Source organism: Amblyraja radiata, chromosome 17 (genome assembly GCF_010909765.2).
Source record: "Amblyraja radiata isolate CabotCenter1 chromosome 17, sAmbRad1.1.pri, whole genome shotgun sequence".
NCBI lineage: Eukaryota > Metazoa > Chordata > Chondrichthyes > Rajiformes > Rajidae > Amblyraja > Amblyraja radiata.
This window is the reverse complement of record NC_045972.1, coordinates 37,697,053-37,710,918: the sequence shown is the minus strand read 5'-3', so window position 1 is coordinate 37,710,918 and position 13,866 is coordinate 37,697,053. Positions and strand designations below refer to the sequence as shown.

The window sequence follows — 13,866 nt, the reverse complement described above, 5'->3', positions numbered from 1 at the left end:
GCCTGATCATAGTACTCACCCAGAAGCACAGCAGAAAGAGGATTTGAATCAGTATAACCAAGGAGCGGAAGTGAATGATACTTCTTTATGAGAAAATGTCTTCACTTGGTACATCACCCGATTCCTTTACTGAGTCACGTGAATGCACTCATCTAACAGTTTATTTTCATCTTGTTTAGAGATATAGCGTACCACCAAGGCTACCCCGACCAGGGATTAACCACTCACCATAGTTCTATATTATACCGCTTTCTCATCCAATTCTTACCTTCTAGTGCCAATTTACAGAGGTCAATCAGCCTATAAACCCACGTCTTTGGGATGTAGGAGGAAAGCTGACCACCCGGAGAAAACCCACAGGAAGAATGGATAAACTCTGCATAGACAGTGCCGAAGGATAGGATTGAACCTGGGACTCTGGCATTATGAAGCAGCAGTTCTATCAGCTGCCCCAGTGTGACACCTACTTAATACCTAGTGTCTAACTACTCTAATTGAGTGTACTTACTACTCTTTTGAGGTATTATTATACAAAGTACAATGTGGACTGCAAGAAATTGCAGTGAGTTGTAGATGTAGCTTACTTAGTCCATCGCACAGATCATATCTTCCACCGTACACAAAATTGCTGGGGAAACTCAGCGGGTGCAGCAGCATCTATGGAGCGAAGGAAATAGGCGACGTTTCGGGCCGAAACCCTTCTTCAGACTGATGGGGGGTGGGGGGGGGGAGGAGGAGCCCGAGGGCGGGCGGATGGGAGGGTGGGAGGAGACAGCTAGGGGGTTAAGGAAGGGGAGGAGACAGCAAGGGCTAGCAAAATTGGGAGAATTCAATGTTAATGCCATATGGACGCAAGGTCCCCAGACGGAATATGAGGTGCTGTTCCTCCAATTTCCGCTGTTGCTCACTCTGGCAACGGAGGAGACCCAGGACAGAGAGGTCGGATTGGGAATGGGAGGGGGAGTTGAAGTGCTGAGCCACCGGGAGTTCAGGTAGGTTATTGCGGACTGAGCGGAGGTGTTCGGCGAAACGATCGCCCAACCTACGCTTGGTCTCCCCGATGTAAATCAGCTGACATCTAGAGCAGCGGATGCAGTAGATGAGGTTGGAGGAGATACAGGTGAACCTTTGTCGCACCTGGAACGGCTGCTTGGGTCCTTGAATGGAGTCGAGGGGGGAGGTGAAGGGACAGGTGTTGCATTTCTTGCGGTTGCAACGGAAAGTGCCCGGGGAGGGGGTGGTGCGGGAGGGAAGGGAAGAATTGACGAGGGAGTTGCGGAGGGAGCGGTCTTTGCGGAAGGCAGACATGGGGGGAGATGGGAAGATGTGGCGAGTGGTGGGGTCACGTTGGAGGTGGCGGAAATGGCGGAGGATTATGTGTTGTATCCGCCTACGCCGCATCTGTTCCCAGGATGAGACATTCCATACCAGGGCATCGGAAATGTCCTCGTTCTTCAGGGAACGGGGACTCCCCTCCGCCACCATAGATGAGGCTCACACCAGGGTCTCATCCATACCCCGTAACACTGCTCTCTCTCCCCATCCCCGCACTCGCAACAAGGGCAGAGTCCCTCTGGTCCTCACCTTTCACCCCACCAGCCGGCAAATACAACACATAATCTGCTTCCTCGGAACACCTCATATCTTCCACCATTGGCTCCATCTGCCTCAGAAAAGCAGTCAACATAATCAAAGTCTTAACCACCCCAGTCATTCCTTCTTCTCCCTGGTACTGTCCGGCAGAAGGTACAGAAGCTTAAAAGCACCCACCATCAGATTTGGAAACAGCTTCTTCCCCTCTGCTATCAGGTTTCTGAATGGTCTTTCCATAACCGAGAACACTGCGCGATTCACCCTCGCCCCATTGAGGGCATTGGACTTTGTCTATGGAACTGAGAACTATATTTTCTACTTTGTATCTTCCCCTTTCATCTACTTATTGTACCTGAGTTTGACAATTGTATTTATGTATGGTATATCTGATCTGTTTGGATAGCATGCAAAACAAAACTTTTCACGATACGTCAGTACATGGGACAATGATAAATCGAAACCTATCAAAATAGATGGAGTAGGAATGCGATGATTAATTGTAATGCCAAAGAAAATATGTGACCTTGCTATGTTCATTGTAAGTCATCTTTTTGGATCTAAGCTAGATTGGTATGTGGGCAAAACAAATACTATGAATGTTTTTTTTTCATAATTTGCAAACATTTGATTCTGGAATGGATAAGAAGCGTGCAGTGCATTTGAAAGCAGAGCTCTGAAATGAAGACCAATATTTTCTGTCAGTAAGTCTGAAAATCAAAGCATTGTAATGATAAACTTGTACTTTAACTGCAGGAATCCTCTCTTCTTCGGCCATGTGGAACAAATTATTCTACTTGTGCTCCTATTTAAGACCATAATGAACTTTATTATGCAGATGGTTTAGGGTCATTCATCACTTAAGTTGGTAAGAATTGATGCAGTTGGTATTTGTTTGCAACTTTCAGCTTGCAATATAAAATAGAATTGGCTTTCTGCTGATGTTAGATTGTCTTGCATCAGTAATAAGGTATGGTGGTCAAACATGAACCTATTGCCTTTATTTATAGAGAGGCTATTTCCCATCTGTGGAACAATCTTTAGGAGAAATAAAATGGATTTGTATTCACTGCCTAAATTTTAACCAGTGGAAATTGATTCCGGGAATTGAATTGCAGCAACTTAACAAATTAGGTTTAGGGTTATTATTGTCACGTGCTGAGGTGCTATGAAAAAACTCTGCTTTCCATGCAGTCAGATATAAATATACACAAATACAATCAAATCCAACTCAAGTACAATAGATAAGAGCAAAGGGGAAGATACAGAGTGCAGAATATAGTTCTCAGCACTATAGTGCATCAGTTCCATAGACAAATTTAAATGGCTACAATGAGGAGAGGTGAATCGTATAGTACCCTTTCAGCAGTAATTCATATTACATATGTAGTGTAGTGTGCAATTTAAAGTCCATACTAAATTATCCCAGCTCCCCCGCAGTGGGCGATCTACCGGGTCGGGGCTAGTCGAATGTCGTGAGTTCTTTTGGAGCTTCCCGACGTCGATCTCAACCCGAGACTGCGAGCTCCTTGAAGTTAAAGTCCGCAGGCCGCGGTTGGAGCGTTGATCCCAGGCAATGGATTGGCTCCGATGGTATGTCCATGTCCCCGCGGTGGGGCTCAAAGTCTGTCCCGAGCAAGGGCTCCAGCTCCACAATATTAGGCCGCAGAGTGACCGGAGATGCGATCCGGAAAACTATCGCATCTCTGGCAAGGTAAGACATTGAAAGAAAGTTTCCCCCTCCCCCATCCCCCACATAAAACAAACTAGAGAACATTAACACAAACCTTTAAAACACACTAAAAGTAACAAAGAAAAGACAAAAATTCAGACATACTGTAGGCGAGGCTGCCATCAAAGCGCCACCCGGTGGTCAGAATGGTCCTGTTTACTTTAGGTCCGTGTGTGGAGAGAGCATTAAAAGATGTGGGCTTTTGCAGCCACATGTATAAAATAATGTCTATTTAACAAGATCCTCAATAAGTGGTTGGATTTGTGTTCCTGCCCCCACCACTGCTGAGATTAGCAATTCGAATTGTTTCAGAATAATGGTCTGGTGTCATTATTGAGTAAAAGAAATATTTGCTGAAACACAAAGATCTTCTCATCATTCATGAGTTGGCGCCTATCCACCTCATTACATGACTTTTGAGGAGTTGAACTCTTGCTAATAGTTAACCGCAACTTGTTTCCTTAGTTTTATACAATCTCCAGCCCGCTGTCCCGGTGGGCGGCGCGACTCGCGTCGCAGCGGCCTCTGCAGTCCGTCTGTCTTTTTATTATTTTTTGTCTCGTTTGAATGTAGTTTTTATTATTATTTTTTTTGTGTATGTGTGTGGGTATGTGTGGGGGGCGGGGATTGGGGGAAGCTTTAAAAATCTATCCCCTGCATGGAGAACCCAACCTATTCTCTGTTGGGTCTCCGTTGTCATTGGGGCCTAGCACCGTGGAGCGGCCTCCAGCAGGAACGACCTGGGGCTCAAGTCGCGGAGCCTGCGGACCTACTCACCATCGCGAAGCTGGCCGAGTTCGGAGCGGTGGTGGCGCGCTGCTGCGACCCGACCCCGGGGATTCGGAGGCTCCAACCGCAGGTCTGGCAGACAGGAACACCGGGAGCCCGCGGGTCCCTGCTGGGAGACCGCTTTTCGGGGCTTCCGCAACGGTGACTTCACCCGCTCGAGTTGTGGGGTTGAAGATTACCTGGAGCGGGGCCTTATATCATCGCCCCGCTCGGCTTGGAATGGCTGCGGGACTTTGCTAGCACCCGCCGGGGGCTCCAACAACAAGACCCGGAGCGCGGCCTTGCATCACCCGGCGCGGCGTAAATGGCCGCGGGACAATTACAATCGCCCGCCGGGGGCTTTGACTCTGACATCGGGAGGGGAATGGGGAGTGCAGGGGAGAGATAAGTCTTTGCTTTCCATCACAGCGAGGAGGAGATGCGCTGTGATGGATGTTTGTGTAAATTGTGTTGTGTCTTGGTTCTTTCTTGTGTGTATGACTGCAGAAACAACATTTCGTTTGAACCTCAATGGGGTTCAAATGACAAATAAATTTTATTGTATTGTATTTCAAGAACAGAAATTGAATGACACTTATTTAAATGTTCATTTGTAATTTACAAAATATGCTGGGAAAAATTTAAATTCTGAAAAATGTACACAACAAATGAATGAATTGCAAAAAGGACTAACTGACTACAGCCATTTTTTTTTTTCTCTCTCTCTCTTACAGAATGCCCTGAGGAGGCTTACGATTCTCGATCATTGTTTGAAAAGCTTCAAGAACAGAAAGATAAGAAACAATCTGAATTTGAGGAGCAGTTTAAATTTAGTAAGACTTCTCCTGTGCTTTACTTCCCGGGGACTTGTAGTCTCCCAATTGGTGTGGCATATCTTTCAATATAAGTGTACCTTTCCTGCAAAGTATTTATTGGTGCTAATGAATTGATGACTGAACACTCAGCTGCTTATTGAGTTGAAGGGATACAGGTGCAGGTCAATAACATATTATTTTGTGTTAATGAAATGATGTCCAAAAGCTAGCTCCTGTATGTGTTTACAGTGTAGTCCTCATCCCCATGGTTTTGTATATTATTATTATATCATGTTAGACTTTTTGCAAGAAGAATTGATTTTGAAGAAAAATGCTGGCCTCATGTTAACTGTTATCAGTTCCCTCCTAACTGTAATCACTTCAGTATTTCTGCACAAACACCATTTTACCTACACCTGGATAACTGGCCTATTTATTCCAATGGAAAGCACTAGCTGCGAGGGGAATTTTATTTCCAAATTATTTGATTTTATGTATAGGTCTTTTGATCTTTTAACAATGTAAGTGTGTTTGAATGCTTCTAAATTCCAAAGTTGATCTCTCTTCTCATTTCCCTACCGCCGAACGGTCCCATTTGATACCAATTATATGGTCAACGATCTTCCACAGTGTAGTCTCTCGCTTCACTGCAGTGTAAGACTGGAGCCAGCTTTTCTTTGCAAATTTCCACTGGATGACCTGTACGAGGGTTTGGAGGAGGAAAGCAGTATGGTCGCAAGCAAGGATGTTGTCAGGACTCGAGGGCCTGAGTTATAGGGAGACGTTGAGCAGACGAGAACTCTATTCCTTGGAGCGCAAGAGGATGAGGGGTGATCTTATAGAGGTGTAGAAAATCATGAGAGGAATAGATCGGGTAGATGCACAGTGCCTCTTGCCCAGAGTAGGGGAATCGAGAACCAGAGGACATAGGTGTAAGGTGAGGGGGGAAAGATTTAGTAGGAATCTGAGGGGTGACTTTTTCACACAAAGGGTGGTAGGTGTATGGAATGAGCTGCCAGAGGAGGTAGTTGAGGCAGGGACAACCGCAACGTTTATGAAACATTTAGACAGGTACATGGATAGGACAGGTTTAGAGGGATATGGGCCAAATGCAGGAAGGTGGAATTAGTGTAGATGGGACATATTGGCCGGTGTGGGCAAGTTGGGCAAAAGGGCCTGTTTCAACGCTGTAAGACTCTATGATTATGACATGCCTCGGTGCTTAGCACATGTTGTAAATTATCGATGCATGGAATAGTTGTAGCAGCCTTTCAACCCATCAATGCCACACGAGCACTCAAGGTCCTATCAACCCTTTAATCTCCACTGTCCTGTAGTCTGTTTCATGATTTTAATGGGAATTATACATCCTGTTTTCAAGAAGGATTTACAAAGGACCGGCCAATGTTAATGAGCTTAAAATTTCAGAGCCATATTAATTATATAACTGGAAACTTGGAACAGCTCGTAAAGCTGCCTTCCATGCTCCTTTTTCTTTTGAATTCATCTACAGACGGGGAATGTGATTTAGGGGATTGTTCCCTGTTCAGAGATGACAGAGACGTGATGGGCTGAATGGTCACCTTCTGCACCATAACAATTCTGTGAATCTATTTGATGATTCAGATTTTCAACCAAGCATCTTCAAAGATATAAAATGGAAAGCAATGAGCGATCTTTGTTAAAGAAATATTAAGTCCCTTTCTTCATGAGTGTATTGCTCTAGTAACCTAATATTTTTGGAAAAGGTTGAGGGTATTATTGTAATGGGGACAAATGATTAAGACAATCATCGTCGAATGGAGCTGGGTCAATATCTTTTCCCACTTGGTAATTTGTCAGTGTCTTTTGTGTGGGCGAAATCTTTGTTTTATGATCCTGATTTAACTTTAAAAACAATTACAATAAAACTCCAATAAACTGGAACTCTCACGAATTTGCTGGTGCCAGACTAAAGCTTTTTTCCAGACACATTTATTTAATTTCTCTTTAAGATGTTGCTAAGTAGTGTAATGAATTTTCCAGTGAATTTGACGCATTTAAAGGGAATGTAGGATACAGAACATGGACACGAGGAACTGCAGATGCTGGTTGATTAAAAGACACAAAGTGCTGGAGTAACTCAGCGGGTCAGTCAGCATATCTGGAGAATATGGATAGGTGACATTTGTGGCTGAGCCCCTTCAGACTGACAGTCATTTTCAGCTTGACCCCTCGTTTGGCTATAAACCTATCCAAATTCCTGACCTCTACCTGCTCACGGTGCAGATAAAACACAGCCAATCTCACAGGAATGTTACAGAGAGTAGGAGGTCTATGGAAAGTGAGGACTTACTATATTAGTAAGTGAGCCAGATGTCGAGCCCGTGGGACACCTAAACCAAATGCTGGATTATTGAAGATTTTAGCGTATTCTCACTCATTGCTGGTCTGTCTGATTGTTATGTAGTTGCATTTTAGGGCATCACTTTGTTTGCTTTGTGGAATGCTGTCATGTGTACACCAAATATGTAAAGTCGTTTTCAAAATGTTAAAATACCACACGAAAATCACCTGTTCATTTGGATAAAAAAATATCCTTGTGCTTACAAGATGTATATTGTAGCGCAACTAGAAACCTTTCATTTTCTGGCTGGGGCAGTTTTCTTTGGTGTGCTTTAAACGTCGAACTTGATTTAAACGAAACATAATTGAAGATGCCTGTCAATACTGATTGCATGAAGAGATTGCTAGTTCATCTAGTTACATTCACGTTTTACAAAGAGGCAATATTAATAGCTGTACATTTATCAATTTATATCAATATATAAATTTATATAAATTTCAATTTGTATAAATATATAAATTGCTTTTTATATATAAATTGCTTTTATGTATGCATTTATTCTGTGCATTTATTTTCAGTGCAGTACTGTATAAAATAATGTATTTATTTTTTGTGTACCATTGTAGAAAATATTTGACGTATATGTTTTGGAAGTACTCTGTTCATCCATTCTTTATAAAAAATAATTAGTGAATAAAAAATACTTACTTGGTGGTGCGATTTATGCAGTAAGTTCCTTTTGATGAACATTAGAACAATGCTGTGTTTTTATGATTTCATTCAGAAAATATGGTAAGAGGTCTCGACGAGGATGAAACAAGCTACCTTGATGAGGTTTCCAGGCAGCGGTTGCTCATAGAGAAGCAACGGAGAGAGGAGGATGATAAAGAGCTAAAAGAATGTAGAATATCCTTTTGTTCAGCACAATTAAATCTTGATTGCAGGATCTTGGAAAATTAGTTTCATTTCATCATAAAACTGAAAGCTTTCTTCATTGTGGATTCAGTTTAATTATATATGGTTTTGCCTCCCATATTACCTGTAATTACTTGACTCAAGTGAAAATTCTTCCCTTTCATTTCATTTTTAATGAATAAAGAGATTTGCTAAAGGTCTAACATTTTGGGCTGTCAGCTGGCTTTTGCTGCTGGGTTCACTGGCAAAATGAAGTCAAATTATTTTGATAGTCAACTATGAATCTGCTGAATAATCTCTTCAACAGGTCTTTGTAAAACTGGTGAATGCAGAAACCTAAGCATTTGTTGGATGGTTTCTCTGGTATACTTTATGGTCACGATTAAGTCATTTTGTTATTGCATTCTATTTCTGGCTTGTTTGCTTCTGTCTCTAATATTCTTTAGCTGTCATTTTATGGTCAACTTTTGAGTCTCCTGTGCCTACTACCTTGCTGTCCACCTTGCTCATTATGCACTTGATTTTTCCTTATCTTTTGGATTCGCTTACATCATGTATCCTTTCACATGACCTGTCTCGAACATTTCTTGAATGGGCAGTTGTGTTATGAAGTCATTCTCTTCTGTCCTGAGTTCCACGTTTTATTGCCTCCAGTCATGTTCCTGTTGCTACCTCATTAACAAAGTCTGTAAAGACATTTACTGGTTTATGGAATAACTCCTTGTCTTGAATTGTATATTGATCAGCAGTCTTTCATGCAATAGACCCCAATATCCTTCTTCCTCCTGCTTCTGCACTTTTTTCTTGCAGTTGCCAAGAATCTATGATTGGTTTGCTCCTCTTTCCAATTTACATACCGGGCCGCCTCTTGGCGTACCAATTTCCATATGTATGTTGCTCTACATCACCGTCACCTATTGTCTTTGACGTGTCATGTTGCTTGTTGGAGATCAAGTAAAAGGCGAGCAAATGTTAGACATCTAAATTTTTATACAGAAAATGCTGATACGTACAACAGATCTGGTAGCATCTTTGACCTGAAATTATGACTTTATTTAACTTTCCATAGAATGCCCATAAGAAATAGGAGCAGGCTTTGTCCCATTCCCACTTTTCTTTTCCAGCTTTGGGGGCACTTCTCTTTTCCAGCTTTCTCCTCCCAGCTCCAACAGCCTGAAAATGGGCCCCGACCTGAAACGTCATCTGTCTATTCCTTCCACAGATGCTGCCTGACTCGCTGAGTTCCTCCTGCACCTTGCTTTTGCTGTAGATTAATCCTGTTTGATTTTTTTCCCCCAATAATGTCCCTGTAAATCATTATTGAATTGAATTGAATACCTTTATTGTCATTCAGACCTTACGGTCTGAACAAAATTTCGTGCCTGCAGTCATACATACAATCATACAATAATAAACAACAATAAACACAAATTAACATCCACCACAGTGTATCATCCAAACACCTCCTCACTGTGGTGGAGGCAAAAATCTTAGGGTTACTGTCTCTTCCCTCCTCTTCTCCCTCTGCGCTGAGGCGATTCCCCACCGGGCGATGGTACAACCAGTCCCGCGGCTCACCGAACCCCACAAACGGGCCGGTTCAAACACCGCGGCCCGGGGTGGTCGAAGCTGCCGCCCTCCAGTCCAGCGTACGCAGCTGTTGACGACGTTGTCCACTAGCCCCTGGCCGAACCCCGGACTCAGGTCACCGCCGCCAGAACGCCGTCCCAGCCCCCGGAGCACCGTTCCAGCCCCGAGCCGGATCGCCCTCACGTGAGTGCCGTTCCTCCCTCGAGCTGTGCCACTCCGACGGGAGCGCCATTCCACCCTCGAGCTGTGCCACTCCGACGGGAGTGCCGTTCCACCTCGGGCTGGGCCACTCCGACGGGAGTGCCGTTCCACCTCGGGCTGGGCCACTCCGACGGGAGTGCCGTTCCACCTCGGGCTGGGCCACTCCGACGGGAGTGCCGTTCCACCTCGGGCTGGGCCACTCCGACGAGAGTGCCGTTCCACCCTCGGGCTGGGCCGCTCCGATGGGAGTGCCGTTCCACCCTCGGGCTGGGCCGCACCGACGGGAGTGCCGTTCCACCCTCGGGCTGGGCCGCTCCGACGGGAGTGCCGTTCCACCCTCGGGCTGGGCCGCTCCGACGGGAGTGCCACAGCCCCTCACGGGAGAGTCTCAGCCCCTCGCCAGGCCGCCCTCACGGGAGGGCAGTTCCAGCCCCGAGCTGGGCCGCCCTCACGGGAGCGAGCCCAGGGTGAGTCCTGACTGGCTGCCTCCGGAGTCTCGAGGTCGCCAGCTCCGCCATTAGGCCCTAGCGCAGATGGAGGCAGAGAAGGGGGATACGACAAAAAAGTCGTATTCCCCCGAAGGGAGAGACAGCAAGCCCCGTTTCAACCCCCTACCCCCCCACATAAACACAACCTAAAAACCAAAAACGTAACTAGACAAAACGAATAAAAACAACACAAAAAAGTAAAGACAAACGGACTGCAGGCGAGCCGCAGCCGTTCCCAGCGCCGCCACTTCCGGACATACTTACCTGTATTTACCATGCATATCCCTGCTGCCCTTCTTGAATAAAGGTACCACATTTAGTATCCTCTAGTCATCTCTCACTTCAGTTGCGGACAGTAAAAATAAAAATGAATCTCTGACAGAGCCTCAGTATTTTTCACATTTCCTCCGAGAGCAGTGTGGAATGCACCTCATCAACGTCCAGGGATGTATTCATCTTTAACCCACTCCTTAATTTTGTATGGTAACCAGCTCAGAATTTTACTGTCCTCCTCCCTGACTTCTTCAACTACAATATCCTCCTTCAGGAATACAGTTGAGAAATATTCATAAAAGACCTAATTCTCCATTTACCGCCCAATAGTTTAAGATTATCCAAAACTCCACTGCCTATGTCCAAATTTGCTTCAAGTCCCATTCATCTGTTCTCCTTGTTTTTGTTGACTTACATTGGTTTCTGATTAAGCAATGTCTAGACTTTAATATTCTCATTCTTGGTTTCATTTGTCTCCATGGTATTTGGCCTTTCCTATCTTTGTAATTACCCCTCTCAGTTCAATCCTGCTAGGGCATTCCTCCTCTTGTTCTGGCCTCTTGAACCTCTAAATTCAGTCACTCCATACTTGGTGGCCTTGTTTTCAACTGTGTGAAGCTGTTTCTCTACCCGTTTACCTCTTTCCTCTTTGAGATGCTATGCTTTACCCTCCATTGATCTGCGCTTCTTTAATTCTTTCCTTTTCTTATAACTATCTATCTTTATCTGCATTAATTACGTGATTTCCCATTACCTTAAACACGGCATCAAAGCACATGAGATGATTTGCCATCTTTGAGGTGCTTTAAAAATATCTAATTTGTTTAACTTTTTTCTTTGATCTGTTCCTTGATTTCCGCAATGCTCCCCCATACGCTGTGATCTTCAGCTGCCTGGCCTCCTCCATGGATAGGCTCTGGGCCAGCCAGCTGAAAATCATAGTACATGGGAGAGATAATGTCACAGCTGTTAATGCAAATTGGAGGGTGATTGTTTATTTTGTCCAGAGGGAGTGAGCTATGCTCACAGACTCTTGTATGTTTCTTTCCCCCCCTGGGTTGGAATTCACGGTGATGAAAAGACAATTCCTCACAATTTAATTTTTTGAATAATCTTTACTACTTTGTGGAACAAATCATACAGGCGCAGGTAATTAGCATGGAAAGATTTGTTTGCATGGGAACCAGTAGGCTGGTTGCTGTTGGATTAAATAGGCTTACAAACAAGTGAAAAATAAAATGTTGAATAATTTTATTTTGAATACATTTTCCATTGGAAATGTGCCTTAATTACCTTTACAGTAAAGTATCTATTAAAATGACGTTAATATATTGGATTACTGGTTTCTTGAGTTGCTTAAAGCTAAAGGTAAACCAAACACCTAATATTCTAAAATGAAAATTTACGCTTCAAAAAAAAACAAGTTGCAAGATATATTTGTTATCCTATTTCAAAATAATACATTGTGTTTAAAAATGCTAAGTTCGAATCTCTGCAACTTGTGGTTTATTTGACACAAATTTACCACCAATCTTTCCCATAAATTCATTGTTAGTTTATCGATTCTTTTGCAGAATGACGTACAGAACGTTACTTGGCCTAATGGTTTGAAGCGTGAACAAGGTATTAAGAGGGCATGATGGTGGTAATGGGGTCATTTATGGTAAAGAGCATTAAGGCAGTTTAAACAGGTGTTAAGTAAATATATGGTTAGAGAGTGGAAAGGCAAGGGACACGTTGAACTGATAGGGAGAGAGGATGGAGTAGCTCCATGCAGTGCGTACCATATAACAGACCAGTTGTTCCACATGGTCTGTTATTCTACTGCATGTTTTATGTAATTAACATTTTAAGTGTTTTAATACTTTTTAGTCTTGTTTATTCCAAGCATTTTTCAAATAATTTCTCATTATTTTATCAAATGATTCAATTATTTCTCCATATTCTTACTGAATTGCAGTACAGGCATGGGAGGAGTAGTCATTGTGTGGCTGTTAGTATGCTACAGGGTGAGGTTGAAAGTGGGTTTTGTTCCAGGGGACTTTCAGTGGGAGCAATGTAGAAGGCCAAGGGACACATCCTTAAATATGCTCCAGAACCGCCAGTTAAATCTTCTGCTTCTGTATGTGACTCAAAATTCACAAATATATGAATTACCTTCTTAGTTTGAGGACAATTACAGAAAGACAAATGTAGACATTGTTAATAATGTTTATATCCTGTGAATAAAAAAACAAAACAAAATTAGTCATTCTGAGTGAATTGCTTGTTGTTAGAGGCTTACATTGTGACCAGTGAAGTGCTTTCTGTTTTTTGTTATTGTTTCTCACATGTTCATAGCAGGAAACTTCCAAAGCAAAAGACTCAAATATCCAGAAATGTAATCTGAAATTGTCCTGTTTAATCCTTAACCAACTGTACCAACAGTGCCCGCACAAAACTAACGACAAGTGTTGAATCTAAAATAGACCAAGAAAAGAAAATGGCTGCCAAGCCAGCAGAAACCAAGAATAAATTCTCGCAAGCAAAGCTGTTAGCTGGAGCCGTAAAACGCAAAAGGTTAGTACCATTTAGTAAACAAAACCAACAAGATGTGATAAATATTACAACTAATTAATTTTCATTATAACTTAATGTTAACAGTGGTCCTGAATAATTAATTTTCTAAGCTTAACTGTTTGTTTGTTTATTTCAATCAAATGTTTCTCTCTTTGCAACTCTGTAATTCTTATCAGTTCATTGTTCAATTGGGATCGTTGATGGTACAGTTTGCCAGGTTATTTTACTACAAGTTAGGGATAATATTCAAGAATCTTAATCAATGAGAATTATTTTTTGCTTCCACTTTACCTTGGGTGAACTGAAATAAGTTGTAATCCTTTTATTATGACTTGATTAACACAACTAATTTGAATCGCCAACATCTGAACTCAATGCTCCCCAGTCTGTTCTTTTGATCCGTGCTGGCTGCTAATTTGCAGGGGGAGTTACTATTTTAATTTAAGATTGAAACAAACTGGTTTTACACAATACATGTGGAAAATCTCATATTGTATCCTATTATGCAATCTAGTGCGGCATTTCAGCGGAGTATTTGGTGCACCATTTAACTTGTTAACATGCTGTGTGCTCCAAAAGATATATTCATTTGAAGAAAGCCTGATTTTA

General features: G+C 42.9%; 1 protein-coding gene across 3 annotated transcripts in view; it reads left to right on the top strand.

Moving 5' to 3' along the window:
• psme3ip1 (proteasome activator subunit 3 interacting protein 1) overlaps positions 1-13,866 on the top strand; it is a 62,907-nt gene that overhangs the window by 31,995 nt on the left and 17,046 nt on the right. For all 3 annotated transcript variants that reach the window (XM_033036196.1, XM_033036194.1, XM_033036195.1), the window contains exons 3-5: positions 4,825-4,923; positions 8,016-8,137; positions 13,124-13,257. In XM_033036196.1, coding sequence (XP_032892087.1) covers positions 4,825-4,923; positions 8,016-8,137; positions 13,124-13,257 — 355 coding nt within the window. The remainder of the gene's footprint in view (positions 1-4,824; positions 4,924-8,015; positions 8,138-13,123; positions 13,258-13,866) is intronic.